This window comes from Lytechinus variegatus, chromosome 15 (genome assembly GCF_018143015.1).
Source record: "Lytechinus variegatus isolate NC3 chromosome 15, Lvar_3.0, whole genome shotgun sequence".
Taxonomy (NCBI): Eukaryota; Metazoa; Echinodermata; class Echinoidea; order Temnopleuroida; family Toxopneustidae; genus Lytechinus; species Lytechinus variegatus.
This window is the reverse complement of record NC_054754.1, coordinates 14919976-14942204: the sequence shown is the minus strand read 5'-3', so window position 1 is coordinate 14942204 and position 22229 is coordinate 14919976. Positions and strand designations below refer to the sequence as shown.

Sequence of the window (22229 nt, the reverse complement as noted above, 5' to 3'; positions counted from 1 at the left end):
CTTTAAATCTTACAACCATGCTTAAATTATATTTGATTTTAAACTTTTCTGTTGTTTAATATTTTAAAACCCTTGTTTAAAATGTTTGAACACTCTGTACTGTGCGATTCACATAGTAAATAACGTTGTTTATATTTTTTAAGTGATATACCACTTTACACTCTTCTCTTCTTTTATTTATGGCCTCCTTTTTATCCCCCAATTTTTTTTTAATTTGTGCCACTATAGGTGCCCGAGGTTGCAGGGTCACACTCTAAAAAATAAAGTAAGAAATGACTAGTTGATATTGTCAGCTGAGTGCAGTCTTTTCTAGTCGTAGAACAGAGTTCCTTTTTACTAGAATAAATGTGTCCCCCTCGCACAGTAGGGAAAATTTTTGAAAATCTGTGTGTGAAAATGGCATTTTCTTGCATCTAAAACACCACTATTTTTGGTATAGATGTCATTGCCAAATTAACTCCCCTTCCCCAAAAAGAATAATAATGATAATAATAAATGAAATAAATACATAGAAATAGAATAAAATAAAATTACAAGTTAAAAAAAGATAAGATTTAAAAACATGGTCCCGGATTTTTTTTTTTTTTTTTGGGGGGGGGGGGGTTGCAACCCCCCCCCCCCCCCCCCTCTAGTTCCGCTTCTGTTGTTCAGGTTTGAAGTTTTCAAGTTAACTTATTTAGGGTGCGTTTATTCGACACTTTTTTACCCTAGAATCATGATTAGAATCATGATTCAAATCACGATTCTGCAGAATCACGATTGCGTTTAGTCGAAATTGAATATAATCATGATTAGAATCACAAACATGAAACACGAAAAAAGGGGCGTTTGGAAAGACGTTTCTGTAGAATCACGAACGAAAAGGGTCGTATAAACGATAACGTGATTTGAATCATGATTCTATGACGTCATTGTGTCGTGCTTCTTCCGGGTTCGACTCAAAGGCGCGCGCTGTGTTTCGTGCAGGTTAATTTTCGTGTAGCAGATTGCCAGTGTAATAGTACCGGTATATGCCAATTGTCATGTGCATTTAGGAATTATCATTCTGTGTATTGTACCCCGGGGTTGTACTGTAGCGTCATTTGTATATTTCACTCAGGGTGACCAGATTTCACAAAATGAAATACGGGACAATTGACAAACGAAGATCAACAAAGAAGCCCACACAAAGTGTGGGCTTCTGAGAATCCATAGTATAATAATAAGACTTTTGAAAAAAATATAAAGAATTAGAAGGGAAGGTGAACGAAAGAATGAAGGAGAGAAAGAAAAGAGATGATTGGGAAGGAAAGAAAATAAAGGAAAACAGAAAAAATAACAGAAAGTTAGAATAAAAGGATGAAAGAAATAATAAGAGATAAAAAAGGTTTCCGTCATTCTTTGAAATGAATATAGAAAGAAAGAAAGAAAGGATAGAAGGGAAGATTAATAAATGTCTCGCAAAATAAAGGAGACAATTAAAGGGGGAAAGGTGAGAAAAAGAAGGAGGAAAGAAAGAATGAATTAAGGAAATAAACATGTTTCCTTCATTCTTTGAAAGAAACAAAAGAAAGAAAATAAAAATAAGGGAAAAGAATAAGAAGGGAAAAATGAAGAAAGGAATAAAGAATGGAAGGGAAGAATGAAGGGGAAGAGAACGAAAAAATAGAAAATAATGGAAGGAGAGAAAGAACGAAAAGAAACAGGAGACGAAGAGAGAAGGAAGCCAAGGTAATTATAAGGAAAGAAAGAATGAAGGAAATAAAAAGTATATTGGATAAAGAAGGAAAGAAAGAAAAATGAACAGAGAGAGAGAGAGAAAAGAAAATGTCGAGGAAAGAAAGATAGGAAATAAAGATAGATGGAACAAAAAAGGGCAAGCAGAAAGGATAGGGTATATATAAAATAAAGAAAAGGGAAAAGTTCAAACTTCAAGTAAACAAAAAATCCAATCATCTAATAAAAATCATAACTTTATTTGGTGTTTTTTTAAATGTATTTTTAAAATTTTAAACATAAAATGTTTTAGAAATGAATAAAATTTCAAAGTGAAACATATTGTCAAACTTAAAAATTAGATGAAACATCGCGGCATCGTGCACACCAAGACTCAAAACGAAAGCTGAAATAACTAGATCTATGAAAAGCCAATAACATTTTCCTCCGATTACATCTCCAAATCATTAAACTGAGAATCCATAGTATAATTATAAGAATTTCCCGCCGATTTTGTGATTATTTTGGTGAGGTGTTTGCACCATTGAGAATTTGCTTCGATCCTCCATGCCTAGCTAGTAGCCTGCATGCCACACACAGGCAGGAGGCCAGTTCGTTTGCAATGTATTAGCAAGAAATCATCGCAGAACTTGCAAAAGTTTACAGTTATCGATTTAATTGTTGTCCCTGCTTCGTCAGCTGTTGGTTATTTAATGAAAATTCGTCACTTTTAAATGTTTTTGTTCAATATTCTGAAATACGGGACAATCCCGGGAAATACGGGACGTCTGGTCACCCTGATTTCACTGTTTTCATCAATCATGTCTTCAAGTTCCAAAGGCACAAATTGGACTGACGACGAACTCAGGGCTCTGCTTGTGCTTTGGGCTCAGCCTGAAGCACAAGCATCCCTTACCGGGATTCACAGAAATATAAGACGATCTACGAGTCCCTTTCAGCGGCGCTTGCAAGGGAGGGATTTCAACGGAGATGTGGCACCGCCTGTCGAGACAAAATTAACAGAATTCGTGCCCAGTACTACGGCTACCGAACACCATTTTTGATGAACCGACAAGATTGAATACAAGTAAACAAAAACAATACGAGGTACAATACACGGAATTCTGGAAGTAAAAGATTTATTTTTCGGAAGCCGAGTTGCACTTGCACAAACGATCGCGCGTTAGCTCCGGTGGCAGCAAAAATCTAGCAGCCGACGTGAAGTTAGAAACACGCGCGAAAATGTTGACCTATACTTCTTGGGTCAAACTGCGCACTGTGATGCGCACTGGATCGCCCCGAATTCAGGGAGAAACAGCGTTAGAAAGATGGTCGTATAAACGCTGATTCTGTCGGATCGTGATTCATGTTGCTGTTTTGAATCATGATTCAAATCGTGATTCCAATCATGATTCTGGGTTGAGGTCGCATAAACGCAGCCTTAGACCTCCAAGAAAAAAAAAGGATATCGGAAGTGACGTCATGAATAGTGTTTTGGCATACGAGGAAGGAATTTTGAGAAGCTCCCTGAACAAGGTATCTTGTTTTTGAGATTTAAACATTATTCTTTTATCAATATATTTTCTATGTTTTGAAATATTGTATCAGGCATCCCTTGAAATGTTTTAATTAGCTCATTCGAGTATAATTGTCCGTAATTTGTGTGTCAGGGTGTGTTTTTTGGCGTGTGTGCGAGCCGGGAAAATGGACTGGGCACGGGCGTGTCATTGCGAGGCATAGCAGCGGGCCCAGGCCGAGCCATTTAGATGCGATGCTAGGCGCTTGCCAGCCAGGCCAGGCAATTGGCACGCTGGGCTGAAAACAGGACCGCTGTGTATTGAGTTTTCTTTGCGAGATCATCGCTCGACTTCCACGCCACTTCCACTACTAGTACCGGTACTAAGCGGTGCCCAAGGCCAATATGTAGCATGCATTCATGGTTGCATGCCATGGACATGCATGGTTGTAATTCAAACTTGTATGAGAACATGATGAATTGGTGGGATGCCCAGCCAGGCCCAAGTGGGCCAAGCCCAAGACAAGTAAAAACTAGAATCTAGATAAGTGGCCGGCAAGGCCGGTGAGAGCGCTATTTCACTTTCGCACCGGCCGATAGGTCAATGGCATTGCGTCTACCACCGCTTTCTCAATAAAATTAGGGTGTCTGAAGCCACACTGAAAAGTGTCAGCATAAAACAGGCTGATTTAGGGGAAAATATGGCACATGTTTTTCGGGAAGTTCAGGCTACTAGAAAAATGTGATCTGAATTGATTATGAACTTGTGTTTGGCATGTATGGAAAGAGTAAATTCAGGGGCTTCTTTTGACAGTAAGGACAAGTTTATATGATCATATTAAATGAGGATTTAGAGATAAATTGCAAACCCTTATTTCTGTGTGTGTTGAGATTGCCATTTCCCCATGCGTTTTCTATGGGAAAATGAAATTTCTGTTTTGCAAAATTTTTTCACTTTGTCGCAATTTTTCATTGTGATCTGGTTTCCAAATCTTTATAAAAATCATACCATCAGAAAGAGCATAAAAATCCTATATGACACTTTGTGGACAAGTTTTTGGCATTAATAATAAATTTACAACAGCTCTCAGAAGCTAAAAATTTGGATTTGTGTGTGTCCATTTCTTAACTACACAGTCTATGGCAGAGAAATGCTGAAAATTGACCTAATTTCATTCTTCTTTTTTGCAGCCAATAATTGGATTTTTTTCAAAAATGTTACATTTCTGTCAGTCTGAAGGTCATTTCTCTTCGAATTCACAAAGAAAATGTGATATTTTCTTGAAATAAGAAAAATAATTTTTTTCTCCAGACACCCTAATAAAATACAGTGATCACGAATGGCTGTCGATTTCTCATTCAGACTTTGCTTGGAAGCTTGGCCTGCACCCTAGTTGCGGCCGCGGAGGGGGGGGGGCACTTGCATTCTATTTGGTATTTATGATTTTTGATTGTGTGTGAGGTGTAAGAAATTTTTGATTGAAATCAGCTTCATGATAATTTGTTAAATCTGCAATTTTTGGTCACCCCATCATTGTGGTATGGACCCGGGGGGAGGCACTCGACCAAAAAAGTGGTAGTGGTGTGCCGCGGGCGAGGCAAAAACACGAGGGCCTTGGAGCGGGCTTACTGTAAAAAGGAGGGTTCTTGGAACGGCTTCGGAACTACAGGCATGACAGGTGTTTGTGAAAACGGGGGTCCTTGCTCCTTGGAACGAATCTCCAGCGTGTGAGTGCTTATGCATCCCTTTGGAACGGGCAATCGTGCATGATGCAGCTGGCGTGGCCTCCGCCGGGTGCGCTCGTGCTGAGGCGATGGTCTCAGAAAGTCACCAAAATTGCAGCTCCTTAATAGCAGATCAATGCTACCGGAACTGCGTAATGAAAAATATACGAAGCTTTGGAGCGGATTTCTTTCTTCTTTTTCTCGATAAGAAGAAAATGCTATGCCCAGGAGCGGCTTTCTTTGTTCTTTTTCTCAATAAGACCAAAAATGCTATGCCTTGGAACAAAATTTTGAGTGTAAAAATGGGGGTCCCCTCCGCGGCACATACGAACTATGCATTATATACTGAGTGCCCCCCCCTCCCGGGGGTATGGACTACGGTGTAAAATAAAATGGATGTAAATACAATGTTTGGGACAATTATAAAAATTCATAGAAAATCAAAACAAAACTTATGAGATTTAGTCATAGATGGGACATGTCATGGACCCCCAACATCTTATTACTGGGGGGGGGGTGATGGTGTCATCTAATTATTATACAAATGAGGTCTTGTCCAAGGATGGAATGTCCCATACCTAACATTTTTAGGAGTTTTTTTTCTTTTAGTTATTTCTCAGAGTACAATGCTTGTATTGTTCCATCTCTGGGAAGTTCTAATTTAGTGAGGTATTAAATGTTATACCACAAAAAGTTTCAAAAATATAGTTTACTTTTTAATTAGAAGTTAATCTAATTCTAAAAATTGTTACGTATGGGACACATATCAGACATTTACATGCAATGTCAGGGGAAAGATTTTTGTACAAAGTGAATGGAGAAAAACAAATTTCAATAGTGCTCTTAAAACTCAGTTATTTATTTTTCGTTAGTTTCTAAAGACTGATTTATTGTAAATACTGATTAATAAAAACAATTGAAGCAAATACAATTGTGAAAATGGAAGAATATTAAAAATATAAATACATGTACATGAAAAATTCATGAAATCATGAAAAACAAGAAAAAAATTGTTAAAATGGTGTATCTCCCTTTTGAGTCATGAATATCAAATATGTCTCAATAGAACTTTTTAAAAGAAAAAATTCTTATGTTACCTGTATTATTTTAAATTATATTGTTTTTAAGATTAGGGGGAAATTTGTGTGTGTACATGTATGTTCTCTATGGGGACAAAATGTCCCATACGTAATGTGTCAAACCAAAAAATTGTTTAAATGGCATATTTCCCTTTTGAGTCATATCAAATATGTCTCAATAGAACATTTTAAAAGAAAAATTCTTATGTTACCTGTATTTTCATATTTTAAATTATATTTATGTATGTTCTCTATGGGGACAAAATGTCCCATGTCGTACATGTAACGTGTCATTAATTTGAGTCTGTAATTTAGTGGGTTTTGCCTTATGACATAAAATTTGCCTTAGATAGGGTGTTGTGACTTTTATCACACTGAGTTACAAGTTATCAAATGCAGGGCTCCACACTAACACATTTTTTCTACTGGTCCAACCTATTCATGTCGGACCAGTAGATACCCAGTTTTTCAAATTTTTACTGGTCCGAACCTAAAATCTACTGGTCCCAAAAAGTAAAGAAAACATTAAAAAAAAGGCGCAAGTTTATTTTTCTAGCCTTTCGTGACCCCCCCCCCCGTAAAACGAAGGAATGAAGGACAAAAAGAAAGCAAGACAGAAACGAAGAGAGTAAGAAAGAAAGAAGGAAAGAAGGAAGGAAAGTCAGAAAGAAAGAAAGGATGGAAGGAAAGAAGGAAGGAAAGAAGTAAGGAAAGAAGGAAGGAAAGAAGGAAGGAAAGTAAGAAAGAAAGAAAGAAAGAAGGAAAGAAGGAAGGAAAGTCAAAAAGAAAGAAAGGATGGAAGGAAAGAAGGAAGGAAAGAAGTAAGGAAAGAAGGAAGGAAGGAAAGAAGGAAGGAAAGTAAGAAAGAAAGAAAGGATGGAAGGAAGGAAGGTAAGAAAGAAAGGATGGAAGGAAAGAAAGAAGGAAGGAAAGGAGGAAGGAAGGAAGGAAAGGAAGGAAGGATGGAAGGAAGAAAAGAAGGAAGGAAGAAAGGATGGAAGGAAGGAAAGAAGGAAGGAAAGAAGTAAGGAAAGAAGGAAGGAAGGAAAGTAAGAAAGAAAGGATGGAAGGAAGGAGGGAGGAAGGAAGGGAGGAAAGAAGGGAGGAAAGAAGGAAGGAAAGTAAGAAAGAAAGAAAGGATGGAAGGAAGGAAGGAAAGAAGGAAGGAAAGAAGGAAAGAAAGAAGGGAGGAAAGAAGGAAGGAAAGAAGGGAGGAAAGGAGGAAGGAAGGAAGGAAAGAAGGAAGGAAGGAAAGAAGGAAGGAAGGAAGGAAAGAAGGAAGGAAAGAAGGAAGGAAGGAAAGAAGGAAGGAAAGAAGGAAGGAAAGAAGGAAGGAAAGAAGGAAGGAAAGAAGGAAGGAAAGAAGGAAGGAAGGAAAGAAGGAAGGAAAGAAGGAAGGAAAGAAGGAAGGAAAGAAGGAAGGAAAGAAGGAAGGAAAGAAGGAAGGAAAGAAGGAAGGAAAGAAGGAAGGAAGGAAGGAAAGAAGGAAGGAAAGTAAGAAAGAAAGAAAGGATGGAAGGAAGGAAGGGAGGAAAGAAGGGAGGAAAGAAGGAAGGAAAGAAGGAAGGAAAGAAGGAAGGAAAGTAAGAAAGAAAGGATGGAAGGAAAGAAGGAATGAAAGAAGGAAGGAAAGAAGGGAGGAAAGGAGGAAGGAAGGAAGGAAAGAAGGAAGGAAAGAAAGAAGGAAGGAAGGAAAGAAGGAAGGAAAGAAGGAAGGAGAGAAGGAAGGAAAGAAGGAAGGAAAGAAATAGAGAAAAAAATTAAAAGAAAGATTGAAAAGAAAGAAGGAAAGAAAACAGGAAGAAAACAGAGGAAGAAAGCTAAAACTATTATCATAAATAATTTATGTTTCTTTTTTGGCTCAATTAAAATAGCTACGAAAGAAAGTCAGAAACCAAGTGTATCAACACACACATAAATGCATATGTGGGGCTAATATGTATTCAGACGATACCACCCGAGACCCGATCTGTTTGAACCAAACAGAAGTGAAAATTTACCCTTTTACTGCTTACAGATGACAGAGTTACTCCAATTTTTAGGAAATATGGACATTATAAGAGCCTTTCATGAGTATGAACCGTGAATTTGACAGTTCTGTGAGAGATTTCTGCCAGAGTTTAGCCAGGCTTCGTTCGTGCGGCCAGTGGAGAATTCACCATGTGGATTGTGTGGCTGACTACATGTACACTGTATGCATGCTGTATAGTACTCTAGTAACACGTGCGATTCATTCTGTGTGTATTCTGTGTGTGAATTGCAGAATTTAACGGGGGAAATGGTTTGCTGTGAATTTGACCATTTCTGGAAAAGTTATTGGCCCAACAATGGTTTTTATTACTGGTCATGTCGGACCCTTAAATCTTGCTATTTTTGGAAAAATTACTGGCCCGACAATGATATTTTTTACTGGTCATGTCGGACCAGTAAATCTTCCAATTTCTGAAAATCTACTGGCCCAACAGCGATTTTTACCGGTCTGGGACCGTCGGACCGCCGCTAGTGTCGAGCCCTGTCAAATGATACACTGTCAGAGAATTCTCAACTTGAAATTTTTTTTTCTGCATCCCGAGCTTCTGCAATGTCCTATACGTGACGCGCACAAAAACTTGGACCTTGGACTATGACCGAGTCGAGAGATTAGAAGGAGGCTAGAAGGAGGTTAGAAGAGATGGTGGGGGATTAGGAGAATGAATGGTAGGGGAGGTGGATGAGGATAAGGACAATGAGGGGGTGGGTGGGATGACAAGGAGGGGGAAGCAGAGGATGTTGAGAGGAGGAGGAGGATGGGAGGGGGGAAGAGGTTGAGCGATTTAGGTGAAATGAAAGTGGAGAGGAGGGCGAATCTTTCTTGTGGACTTCAGAAAGAAGAGGCAGGATTTAACCCTGTACATGTATAGCCTGACCTATTTTGAAATTGCATAGGCTGGGGGACCTTTTTTGCTCCCCCCTTTTTTGCAAAAAATTTGCATGTACATCCCTCATGATTGGATAGTTAATTTCCCAAAATTATTAAATTTTATTTTTCATGAATTGATTATGCTAATTAATGCATATATAGTTTAGCTGAAATTTCTCAAATATTACTCCAAAACTGCCTAATTTTGGCCTAAACACTCTTTTCAGGATTCTTATCAGATATTGAAAAAATGGCAGTGTAATTTTTTTTTCTTGCATGTATGTTTTTTATTAGTTTTTTTTCAATTATTTATTCCTTTGTTTTTAGGGTTTATGTTTTTTGTTATGGATATCATTTGCGACACTATTCAAAACATAAATAGCATAAAATCAATTGTCTTTAAGCAGCAAAAGTAAAAAAAACAGATACACATACATTTTTTAAATTTGGCTATACATGTATAGGCCTTATGTGTACAGAATTTGCATTGGATTGTACATAATACCACTTTATTGAACAATTTTGGGTCTGACATGCACTTTATACAAAATGTTGTGTAACTTTAAAATCGCATGTACCCCTGTGTCATAAATTTGGTCTTAAAAGTTGCACAGAGAATTGAAGGAAAAAAGTCATAAAATGTTGTGGTGTTGTCTTCCAGCATTACCAGTACAGATTTATTGTGAAAAAATCCCCTCCCCCCTGCTAGATAGGGTTAAAAGAATGTGATTTGATAATAATCATAACTCTTATTTACCAAGGGAGCCACTTCTCCATTCTCAAACGTTGAGGTCCCATTTTTCGAGTCTTTGGTAGGACTTGGCTAGGGCTGGAACCCATGGCCTTCCGTTTGTAAGGTGGAGGGTCTACCACTGAGCCATAATGCCTGGTTGAGTGTGGATGCTTATGAAAAAAAAATTATGTTATCTGAGCTGAATATTTGAACTTCAGGCATTAAAATCACTAATAAAGGAATGGCACTTGATTATTTCAATTGATTAATTTTCAATCACATAACAAGTACATGTAGGTTAATACTTCGGAGAATAAAACATAAACTGTGATTTAAACTTTATGTGATTAACCTGAATAAAAGTTACTGATTTCAAGTAGCATTATACACTTTAATGACATGAAGTGTAAATATGATAAATCACTGGTAATAAAGGTTCTTTTAAAGTGCTTGTCTGCCTTTGCCAATTAGTTGGAATTTCAAGAGTGATTGTATTTTATGCACATGTTTTTTTTGTACAGTGTAAGCCCTCTGTTCTATCATTAGAATAATATAGTTGCATGATTTGTTATACATTTCAAGATTCAAGTGAAAAATTGTACACACACATTTAAAAAGGCGGCCGTACATGAAAATTGAATTAGCTATAAACAGTGCTTACGGCATGAGTCGGGCACATTTTTTGCCTGTAACCTGTTTGCTTGTGAGAGAGTTGTACGGAATTAACCCTTTTTCTGTATTAAGCACTCCCTCAAATGAAATCCTGGATCTACATGTACACCTGGGGGCATTTCATTAATCAGTGATTTTAAGCAAAATAATTCTTTCAGCCAATCAGATGCAAGGATTTCAGTAGCTTTTGACAATTTTCAACATGAAATGCTCCTGTAATTCAGGCTTTGTTTGTGTAGAGCAGATCAAAGGAATAGAAGCTACTTTGACTTCAACATGTAGGTTTGGAACTTGTGATACAAATGAGTGCAAAAATAGGAAAGATTTGTGTGGTATTACTGTGAGATGCTTGCACAGGATGTTGCATTAATAGAGGTGATGATTCACACAGTAATATGCTGATGACATCTTATTGTTCCTTCAAAGTAAGTCTTTCATAAGTTAACCCTTTGGGCCCTATGCCAGAGGTACATGTAGTAACTCAGGCTATTAAAGGTCTATGGAAAACATACATACAGTACTGAAATCAAGTAGTGTTCAGCAGGTTTAATTTTTCTTTTTCCATAGATACTGATTATATTATACCTGGCTGTGAAAAAAAAAAGTTATACATGTAGTTAAAAAGTTTTTCACCCATGGTTGGTCTGGTGATTAACATTTTGGGGGGAATTTTAGTAAAACATTTCCAGTCCATCTGAAGGTGTGTGAATTCCCTTTGCACATGTATTTTCCAAATTATAAAACAAACTGAAATAAAATATGTTTGCTGAAAAGAGTGCAGTCTAACTCTGTTTTCTCCCTGTCTTTCCCTCTGTAATTTGCAGACCACAAGGATAAACGTTCTTCAGTTTGCTTTGAGTTTGCCTGACCTTTGAACTCAACCAAAGATGGCTTCTGAAGATCAGACGAACAACATAGGGGTCAACTCGGACCTGGTCACCCTCAGACGGTACCTCTGTATGGGACAAACAAACGGAACATACTACGTTGTAAACAAAGAACCGAAGGGGAATCCCCTTCCAGAATGCACGCAGAAGATCCTAGAGGAAGGTCGAGGAGGAGATATTGTCAAAGAACTTCTAAAGTTTTCCAAGGCTGGACACGTAGTACATGAGGACTCCTACATGAAAGTATTGGTTTGCATTGCAAGGAGCAAGGACTCGACTGCCAAGAAGGCCCTGTATAATGAACTAGGTCAGCTGTGCCCAACTGCGTCTGGACTCTTTCGCTTTGTTGACGGGGTGGAGAAGGGTGGGGAGGGGACAGGCTGGGGACGCATGCAGAGGAAAGCAATATGTAATTGGTATTGTGGCAAAGATGGCCAGGAGTTGGCGCGGCTGGTTACAGGGTGCAAGCAGCGTTGTGGATGGTCACATCGAGATCTCATACGACTAGCTCATGTCAAACCTCCAGCAGAAGGTAAGCTTAAAAACTTGCAAAAACATGTATAATTTATATTTATTTTTCAACCTGGTCACTTGATTAAATTAATATAATATCCTTACTTTTGATCACTACTTTGTTCAACTTACACGTTTACAAATCTCGAGTCATGAAATACTCCACTATTTTCAATTTGTGTGTACATGATACATGTACATGTACATTCAAATGCCAAATACAAAAATCAGAACTTGCCACAAAGCAGTCAATAATCTCTGCCAGATGCCAAGCATAATGTCTGTTTGTACTTATTTAGAGGCCCTTTAACAAGCTAAATAGTGATTGATATTAGAGCTAATTGCTATTATTGATTGTGAATAATCAATTATTAAAATGTATCTTTTGATCAATCAATAAGCTTTGTTTGAATGAATAGGGCCCATGTGCTGAATGGGAGAGCACATCATTAAAAGAAGCTTTAGTAAATTATGCAGTGCATAAGAAATTTTGTCATTGTTTTGCTTAATGGTTCATGTATTTGATGCATGTACATGTATTGTTTCCAAAACTATTGTTTGCATATCATATTGTATTTTCCTAGTAATAGTATATTACATACTAGAAATCATTTTTTTTAATAGTTTATTTGATTGTCTTGATGGTGTATCTCCTTGAATGAGATGAATGTGACCCAGTGCACATTGACAGACAGAAATGTCATTTCCTCATTGCTCACACCTTTATCCTCTCCCCTCAACTCAGCATGCCTCACATACCAGCATGTCTTACTGTAGGGTGTGTTTAGGCTCATATTTAAGGGCTTAGAATAGGCGTTTTAAATAGGTTTGGCTCGAAATATAGATCTTGTTGGATTCTTTGTTGTGAAGAACTTTTCATACAAAAATGCATTTTGAAACCTTTTTACTTTCTAGACCAAATATGTATGCAACAGTATCAATAATGAAGTTTTATGTTAATTTTTAATACAGTGTATTATAACTTTATAAGTTTCATGTATAAACTAAAGGCCCATTTGTTCAGACTTATAATAAGGCCTACATGTAATTGGTAACTACATGTACATGTAACATGGAAGCCTAGATTTTTCAGGTTTTTTTTAACTAAAGGATGGTTTAAGTATCAACTTCTCAAGTGCGTTGGAAATCACCCCTCGTTCTAAGATCTCTTGAGCCAAAAAATATGGGCATGGGTCATGATGTGAACTACTCTTCAAACTATGTTTCCAAGGTTGTTCATACATGTATATGCTTTTTTTGCCTGCAAAATTATGCATAATAGTGTGTTTAGTGTGAACGCACCCTTAGTGATGAAGGCAGAGAATTTTCTTTTTGGAGTGTAGCTATTTCACTCAGACTCTCTCCAAATAGACAATAACCTGTGAAATAATTTCTTAGGTGAGATGTTTTTTTCTTTTTAAGGTTATGGGGGGGGGGAGGTGATAGGATACAAAAATAAGTATGAAGCTGAAGGCAGCCTTAGTGATGAAGGCAGAGAATCTATCTATGATGCTATTTCAAATCTTCGAATGTGTTCAATGATTTCTTTGATTGACGTCTGGTAGAGGTGTATGGACCGGGGCGCAGGGGGGGGGGGGAGGAGATGCAAACATAATTCATTATGTGAACGCACTCTTTAGTGATGAAGGCAGATAATCTTAAATCTGACTCAGGAGTGTTACGTTTTCACTCAGACTCTCTTCCAAATGACAAATAATCTCTTTAAAGGACAAGTCCACCCCAACAAAAACTTGATTTTAATAAAAAGAGAAAAATTCAGCAAGGATAATACTGAAAATTTCATCAAAATCGGATGTAAAATAAGAAAGTTATGGCATTTTAAATTTTCGCTTCATTTTACTGATATGCACATCTAGGTCGGTATGCAAATAAGGAACTGATGACATCCCTCACTCACTATTTCTTTTGTATTTTATTATATGAAATATTTTTATTTTCTCGTCATTGTCATGTGAATTGAAGTTTCATTTCTCTCTGAACATGTGGAATTCCATTATTTAACATTTTATGCTTCAGGCAAGGAGGTCCTAATCATCGAATTCGTAAAAATTGAAATATTGTATAATTCAAAAAAAAAAAAGAAATAGTGAGTGAGTGACATCATTGACTCTCTCATTTGGATGTAACTGGCTCGTTCATATACATGTAACTACTTTGTTGAAAATAAGCGAAACTTTGAAATATCATAATTTTGTTATTTTACATCTGATTTTGATGACATTTTCAGCAATGTGCTTGTCTGATTTTCCTCTATTGATTCAAATCAACATTTTTCTGAGGTGGACTTGACCTTTAAATTACTCGGACTTGTTTGTCTTGTGGGGGTGGCTGGACTGTCTAGTGAGGCTGAGCGAGGGAGTGGTCATGGGGTGACTTGGAGGGGAAAGAGTATTTGTGATAACTTTTCAGTTTTAAGTGGGTCACTCTAAATTTATACATTTAGCTTTTCCCAGGAAATCATTTTGATTTTCAGGATTCTTATTGACTGCAAGCGATCAATATTTTGTATACACATGCAGTGCCGCCAGGTATATAGAGGCACATCCAGCCCCTGCCCCCCCCCCTTGAGAGTTGAGAGGCACAAAAGAAAATTACATGTATGGGGATATGTCATTAATATTAAACAAGTGAGGACCATTATTTTTGTTTTGCTTGTCAAAATTGTCCAAAATGACAAATGACTCCGGCCCGCCCCACCCCCCCCCCCCCCCGTTTTGGAAAATTCTGGGTCCGCCCCTGTGTACATGTACATACATGTACGCTGTACATTTAAAAACAATGTTTTGTAGTACAAGCATGCAGAATAGCTCACATTATCACAGCAGGGGGTACTGTTCCAGGACTGAGTCCCCCCTTTGGCCAGCACTTACAGTAATAATTTTGAAGGCAAGCTGCATTCTAAATCCTATGGGGGCAGGGGAAGTCAGTCAGTGTCATGAAAATCATTATGAAATGAAGGACAAAAATCACAAAATAAGTCTTGGGCTTGATATTCCTACATGTAAGAGTTATATCAGGTTTCTGTAGGAAGGTATTTGGCATCAATTGTGTGAGCATTCATGTGCATTATATTTTTTGAAGCTCTGTACAAAATCAGAGGATATCAGTTTGTTGAAAATGAAATGTAAAAGTATTTGTATTTTGAAATTTAAGTTCATTTTTTTAATGAATAATTTTTTTTCCGGTACTTACTGTAAACTTTAATATATGTGTATTAATTTATTATTTTGTCTTTTTTCCCTTCCCCTGTTATGAAGGTTCAGGTACTGCTCTGGTGTTGAAGTACATCATGCGGGGTTTGAAAGTCGTGTTAGAGTCTCAGCCCACCGAGGGAGCAGATGACAGCACCAAGGCGTTGACAGAGTTCCTCAAGGATGTCGATGGTCTTCGGAAGGAGGAGGACTTGGAGAGAGTGGCAGGGCTGGTGGAGAAACACAAACTCTCACTGGAACATCTTCCTACCAAGAGTCTCAAATCAAGAGAGGTGAATATGGCGTAAGACTGTTTTAAAGGGCCACTGATGTGAATACTCAAGTATCAATTATCCGACATTCGATTCTTACAAAAGAAAACCAAACTTTTTTATACATTCATTCATTTTTAGTGAAATATGAATTGTGTGAAAATATAATTATATATGTCTCTGTCTATTATTCTTTTACAACTTTTTTCTCATGATAGGTTATAGTCTGCATGCATTATTACAGCAAAGTGATTAGAAACTATTTTATAATAGGTGTATTATTTCAAGCATGGCGATTGGCCAATACGCGTCACATGACATCCAAATTTTTTTGTGCGTGCATGGCAGTGCAAAATGTGTGAAACGAAAATTGACATTGCACGCTCAAGCAGGCCAGTGCGGTAGAAGTCCCGGGAGAAGTCCAGCAAAACTGTATCGTAACTTTTTAAGAATTTGTTTCTGTGTTGCTATTTTATAAAACAAATAATGCACTTGCTCTGTCATGCGTAAAAGTAAGTGCAGAGAAAGCTCGGTTTCTTCAGATGGTTCACACTGGGCACTTGCCACCAGCGGCTTGTACACAGTGCGGCACCTATCTAAATAAACCTCATGAGCTTTGCATTTCCACTAATACACTCGGCTGCATGCATTATTTGTAAATTGGTGGAATGTATGACTAGGTGATAGGGTTGAAGGTTTAATTCCAGCTATGTGTAGCCATGTACATGTTGTAATGGGGATGTTAAGTATGATACTTGTAACAGAAATATTTCATCATCAGCAAGCTTTGGATGAAATATCTCAAAGTTTAAAAACAAATTAGGACAACTTAGTAGGACCTACATGTATTGCATTGTAGGAGCGACTTTCTGTTTCCTAGAAAGAGTTCCTTACAGGAATAAGGAGACTACATGTACGTGTATTTTCATGCCATAAATTGTGATAATCCTGAAAATATTTTTTTTTCTGATCCGTCTTCAAAATTGTGAAATTTTGAGGTACAAGGTTTTAAAAGCTCACCAATATATCTAATTATCTATATACAGGTGTGGAAAGCTCTAGTCCCTCATTTGTCTGTGCAGTCCATACTAGAAAACATTGTGAGACTAGCATCGATGGGTCTGTTCAAACCGAAGAGTCCTGAGGTGGAAGTGATATGCAGGCGATTGCAGACACCGAAGGACCTGTCGGAGGCGCACGTCCATCCGTTTAGTGTACTAATGGCGCAACGCATCTACCGCTCCAAGAAGGTGGAGAAGACCAAGGCACACTGGGAGATCAACAAGGAACTCATGAAAGCCTTGACAGAAGCTTACTATAAAGCTTTTGAGGTGAGTTAGTCCCCCCCCAAAAAAAAAGTTCACTCATGTGATATTGATATAAGAGGGTCCTTTCATAGTTCAGACCAACAGGAAAACTAAGAATACCAGGTATCCTGTAATTGGAAAGTTCCCCTTGACCTACCCCGATCAGAAAATACCTGGTATTTTGGCCAGCCTGAGTATGAAAGAAAATTATTCATGATATTCCAGGACTACATGTACCTGCTGAGTCATGGGGACTTGTCAAGATACAAGAACATTTGGAGGTATATTTTCCAAGGTTTCAAGTATTCTTGCAATGTGAAAGCATATCACAAGTCATGTACAAAACATTTCATGTAAGGGCGCTTGGGATAATTGCTTGGAGAGCTACCAATCTTGAATCACATGCCTTTTCTGCTACTTAGATCATACTGTACATGTTCATAACTTTCAGAACTTACACTTGAAAGGTCTGGTTAGGGTTGATGTGAATGCAGAAAATAATAATCAATTATTTTTAAGCCTGAGCAAGTTGTAAACTGTAATAATTGAGTTTGTTCGAATGTACCTGGAGAGAAATGGGTAGTTTCTAAGTCACGTGCAAAGAAATTATGGTTACTTTGTGGAGCATTGTGGCCCAGTGGATTAGTCTCTGGCCTTGAAAACAGAAATACAGGGAGCAAAGAATATTCCTTAATTGTTCATTTCAGATTGTGTAAGCTTTCCTATTCTGACTCCTCCTCTCATGCATTCCTTGTTTCTGCTATCCAGGTCTCAGAAAAAACCGGCAAGCGATATCTCCTTGCAGTTGATGTCAGCTCGTCCATGGCGCTGAGTGGTGTGAATGGAACGAGGAATATCGCCGCCCGAGAGGCCGCTGCCACCATCGCGCTGATGATCGCCAAGAAAGAAGAAGGCAGCCGTATCATGGGTTTCACATCAGAGCTTAAAGAGATCCCCATCACTGCTAACATGAAACTGGAGGATGCTGTCAAAAAGATGGGAGAGGTTTGTGATAATTATTTTCAGTTTTATTCAATCGGGGGACGCCTCACCATTAATCTAAATCGCTATCCTTGAGGGTCCTGACATAAAATCGTATCTAGAATGTATTATATATTGTCATTTTTATTCCTTTATTCCAAATTATTTTTTACGTCTTGAATTTTGATGCAAGTAGATTAACTGTAATCTAACCCCGCGGAATAGCAGTTGGACCTGTTACAGAAAAAGATAAAAACCTTCCAATGATAGCAACCATGTAAATTTTGCTACACCCATGGTAACAGGGTTTGGTAAGAGATAGAAATCAAGGTTTCTTGTAGTACTGGTAGTTCTTTTTAAAGGGCACCCAGGTTTTATTGTATGTGGTCTCTTTAAAATCAAAACATCATTTATTACTTTATAGAAATCAAGATTTCTTGTAGTAGTTCTTTTTAAAGGGCGCCCAGGGGACCGTTTCATCAACATTTTTGTCTGACAAGTTGTCAGATCTGACATCTTTCCCTGATTCTGATTGGCTGAGAGGCACTGTAACTATAGTAACTGTCGGATAAAATGGGACTTGTCGGATAAAACGTCCGACAAGTCCTTTCATGAAACGCTCCCCAGGTTTTATTGTATGCTGTCTCTTTAAAATCACAAACATCATTTATTACTTTATAGAACATTTATTCATGATACAGAAAGGGGTAGAGATTAAACTCACAGTTTCAAACCTGTTTCTTTTCCCCAGGGTTGGCCATTTTTACCTGTCACTCGCAGCAATTGCTCTTAGCCATTTATCTTTCATCTTTGTTATTATTATATTTAATTCATTCTCCAGTCTCAACAGAACCGCTATAGAACTAAAGGCCAATATTTTGGCATCCAGAAATGAATAAATTTGGACACATGTGGCATTGTGACAAGTTGTTATATTCACAATTTGGGTTTTCTTTTCATGTAAGAAAGTCCCCTGACATTGTGCTGCACCCAACCCAGGTGTAGTAAATGGGTACCAGGCCGGATTTATTCCTTGTGTGCACTGGGCGCTGGAAATGGGAGCTCGAGCTAAAGGCGGGGGATGATAATAAGAGTGCACCTCAGAATAGATGACACAAAGCTTTTTCCCCATGTTTTCTATTTTTTTGCTCATCATGTAGGGACAGGGATTGTCCGCTTGAAAATTATCTTTTCCGTTTCTGAAAACCTGTAATTCCCTTGAAACTTGATCTAAAATTAAAATGTCATAGAACATGTACTCAGCAGAAACACTGATTTTATTTTGCAAATGTAAATTTTTACAGGAATAATGAAGTACCAACACAGATTTTCTGGAAATACCAGGAAACAGAAAATCACTCTCCCCGATAATAATGAAAATACATGTAGCTCCCTTATTTGATTCTTTAAAAACGCACAATCACATATACAGGCATAAAATATCCACAGTATACACAAGATACAAGTAACGACACACGTTCAAAAATGTAGTAAGCAGTCCAGCAAAATCGCAGACAAAATTATTGTTTTCATAATGATGCCCCTTTACTTTAGCAACTTTGCTTTCCTTGCAGTTTCTTGAATGTTCTCATGTTATACTGCAATATGTTAAGTATTATTCTATAATTTTGTACATTTTTGACGACCTTTGTTGCAGCTGTCAATGGGTCAAACAGACTTTGCTCAACCAATGCTGTGGGCTGCTAAGAACAAGATAGCAGTGGATCAGTTCATCATGTGCACAGACTGCGAGACCTTCAGCGGAGATGTGTCGGCAGGAGATGCCCTTTCTCAGTATCGCCAAGCCATGAAGATCGATGCCAAGGTTGCCATCGTTGCCATGACGTCCAACAGCTTCTCCATGGCGAACCCAGAGGACCTAGGCATGCTTGATATAGCCGGATTTAATGGCCAGGCAGCCAAACTCTTACAAAGTATGACGCTGAATTTTCAGTGATGCATGATACCTATTTGAAAGAGTGCAACAATATTTATTATGATCATTATTATGTCTGAATGCTTTGATTCAGTATATTATGTTATTGCAATTGTGGCACATGCAAGTACTTTCTGTGGCGCTCAGGGCAGGTGCCCATACATGGAGTGGACTTCTTCCTTCTTACCTATGCCAATCCTACACGGAAACTACCGGTTGTGTAACATTTCTTTTTGCAAAGGACTCATCCAAGGTCTCTGAAAAATAAAGGTGCAGTGAATTCCCCTTCAATGTGAATTTCAGACGGGTATTTTTAATGAAATAATGAATTTTGGTAAAAAACAAGCCATAGGCCCTTTTTCGGAACTCTAGTTTAACTATGGTCTAAAGCTGTGGAATATCTAAGATAGCCAAATGTGACACAATCTCTCGCAATAGAGATTAATTAAATTCATCTGTACCTTTGACCTTCAATATCATTCATAACTGTTATGGTATTTGAAATTGTTTTCCTTTACCATGAATACTATGGGGGGGGGGGGGAGGAAGCACAGTAAAGAAATAATAGATCATGGGTTGAATTAAACCTACTTACAGGTCAAAAACTGGCAATAATATTTTGCTTCATCTGTGATTTGAAAATGGACAATGAATTGCATATTGCTACCAGCATTAGATTTTAAATGCTTTAATTACTATTTCCCTAACCTAATAGTCTAGATATCTTGGGGGCAATCTCCTATTTGAGCATCTGCAATCAAACTTGAAATGATAGATTTGCCATGTAAAATCGTACTTATTCACAGTCATAAATGCCTAAATGCCAGAAATTCTGTTACAGATGTTTACTTAGCCAATAAAATGGCACAATATCAGTAGCTTATAACAGAAACTTCTCATTTATCAATTTGTTTGTGAAACAGGGTTTGTGCCATACATTCATAGTAAAACGCGTACCAGTACACACAGATTATTAAAGAAAAAAACATGTAACTATTACCAATTTTTTACTGCGAGGTTACTTTCTCTCTCAGACATGCCAAATCTTTTTAGTCTTGAGTAGAACATGGCTTCACATGTAGGAAAAGTGTTTTATTATCATCACCTTTATAATAGCTATCGGCCTTTTTATTGTCGAAAGAATTTCTGCATATGAAAATAAGAAAAATATTGTTTTCTCAATCGGGGAGAATCTGCATGTTAGGGGTGAGTTTTTAGCTCACAGTGCTACAAACAGACCAATATCATGGATAAAGTAGTTGCTGATTATTATTTTATTGATTTATAGAATTATTATCAATTATGGAATAGTGGGTCCCTGTTTCCAATTTACACAAAATACATCCTGGAAAACTGACCAAAATTGATTTCATTACGTGCCCATAGGTGTGATTGTGGTTGAGTCTGCGAGTGAGCAGAAAAAGAAAATTGTGCCTTGTTTTGGTCAAAAAAACTTGTAAAATTAAAATTCCAGTGTAACGTTTGGCTGTGCCAAAGTATTAGACCACTGTTTTGGGAGTTATTATTGTTATATATTTAAGATTGTTAATAATAGACCATTTATTCATTGTGTCTGAATTTTGTGGTCCTCTTTTTAAAGAAATTATTTGGATATTAAATGAAATTATGCAAATTGATTTTCTTTTCCAACTTTGAACACCTTTATGTAAATGACTTGTTTTTAAATAATGCAGTACTTTCTATGTGTTTACTGCAAATGATAGTAATACAAATTGCAGTAGTCTGTGCATAGTTGTTTGATATGTAGATATTGTGTTTTCATGGCGGCATTATGTTTGCATGATGATAAGATTTCTCAATCTTGACCTAGTAACTTAATTTAAGTACACACCGTTTATAATCCATGTTAAGTTATGCATGTACGAGTAGCCTGATTATGGGTAAATGTTCACATAAAACAGGAATAAACATTACAGAGGCCTGTCTCTTTAAATACAAAATCTTAAACTTTGATGTGTGTTGTACATGTATGTAGTGTTGATCATTAGGATAAAAACACATGTGAAGGAACAAAAGTATCAAATTCTAGCAGACACTGTAATGACTGTATTACTGAAAAATTATTATGCAATATCTCTACTGGTGAAAAAATTGTTAGGATAGGTAGTATGTGTAGCAGAAATAAAACTGTTCCAGTCACTTACATTTTCACCTTTTGTGAAGCACTGATCAACAAGTTTCAGATACGGTTCCGTTTAAGGGCTTCAGTTTACAAGATATCACAGATAGAGATTCGGTGGATTCGCAATACGGTACGCCACCTATCGGTTGGGGTCGACATCGCAGGCGCAGGCAGCGCACAGTGCTTGTGTGCTATAATGTGACTGTGATCTCAGATCTAGTTTTTGTTTTTTGGTGAATGCGGGTTGACGAACCAAAAAAAAAAAGGGATATTACTGATCGTGGCATACCATCCCAAGCCAAGAGAAAAAAAAGGAAGAACTTGAGCCGCGCCAGCCAGCGCAATACACGTACAATCACATGCATGCAGTGCGCACCACAGAGATTAATTTCAGTGCTGACTTTTTCCCCATGAGGCTTTGTGAAGTTTGGCCTGTCTGCTGTAATAGACAGGTGGCATATCGTATTGAGAATCCACTGCATTGGTACATTTTAGTTTCGGTGGGTGTTCCATAAAGCCGTTGTGATCCTTTCTTTTGCGAGATGATACATATGATCCCTATGTCATTCATTTAGGATATAAGAACATGTTCCTGTCGTTCGTAAAGTTGTGCGTAACTTTACGAGCAGCTTTATGAAACACCCACCTGATCTTTTAAA

The 22229-nt window shown here is 37.6% G+C and overlaps 1 protein-coding gene across 1 annotated transcript; it reads left to right on the top strand.

The window, feature by feature from the left end:
* The first annotated feature begins 3151 nt into the window (after positions 1–3151).
* On the top strand, positions 3152–20509 carry LOC121428461 (60 kDa SS-A/Ro ribonucleoprotein-like). The gene is made up of 6 exons (XM_041625076.1): positions 3152–3231; positions 11144–11738; positions 14998–15224; positions 16250–16534; positions 17279–17515; positions 19149–20509. The coding sequence occupies exons 2-6, from the start codon at positions 11207–11209 to the stop codon at positions 19446–19448; spliced, it is 1581 nt and encodes a 526-aa protein (XP_041481010.1). The 5' UTR covers positions 3152–3231; positions 11144–11206; the 3' UTR covers positions 19449–20509.
* The last annotated feature ends 1720 nt before the right edge of the window (positions 20510–22229 follow it).

What these genes read in the sequence shown, in the direction of transcription:
- LOC121428461 (XM_041625076.1), top strand. Translation starts at nt 11,207, where the DNA reads ATGGCTTCTGAAGATCAGACGAACAACATAGGGGTCAACTCGGACCTG. An exon ending in CTTACTATAAAGCTTTTGAG is followed by an intron (nt 16,535 to 17,278) that starts GTGAGTTAGTCC and finishes TCTGCTATCCAG; the next exon opens with GTCTCAGAAAAAACCGGCAA. An exon ending in CTGTCAAAAAGATGGGAGAG is followed by an intron (nt 17,516 to 19,148) that starts GTTTGTGATAAT and finishes CCTTTGTTGCAG; the next exon opens with CTGTCAATGGGTCAAACAGA.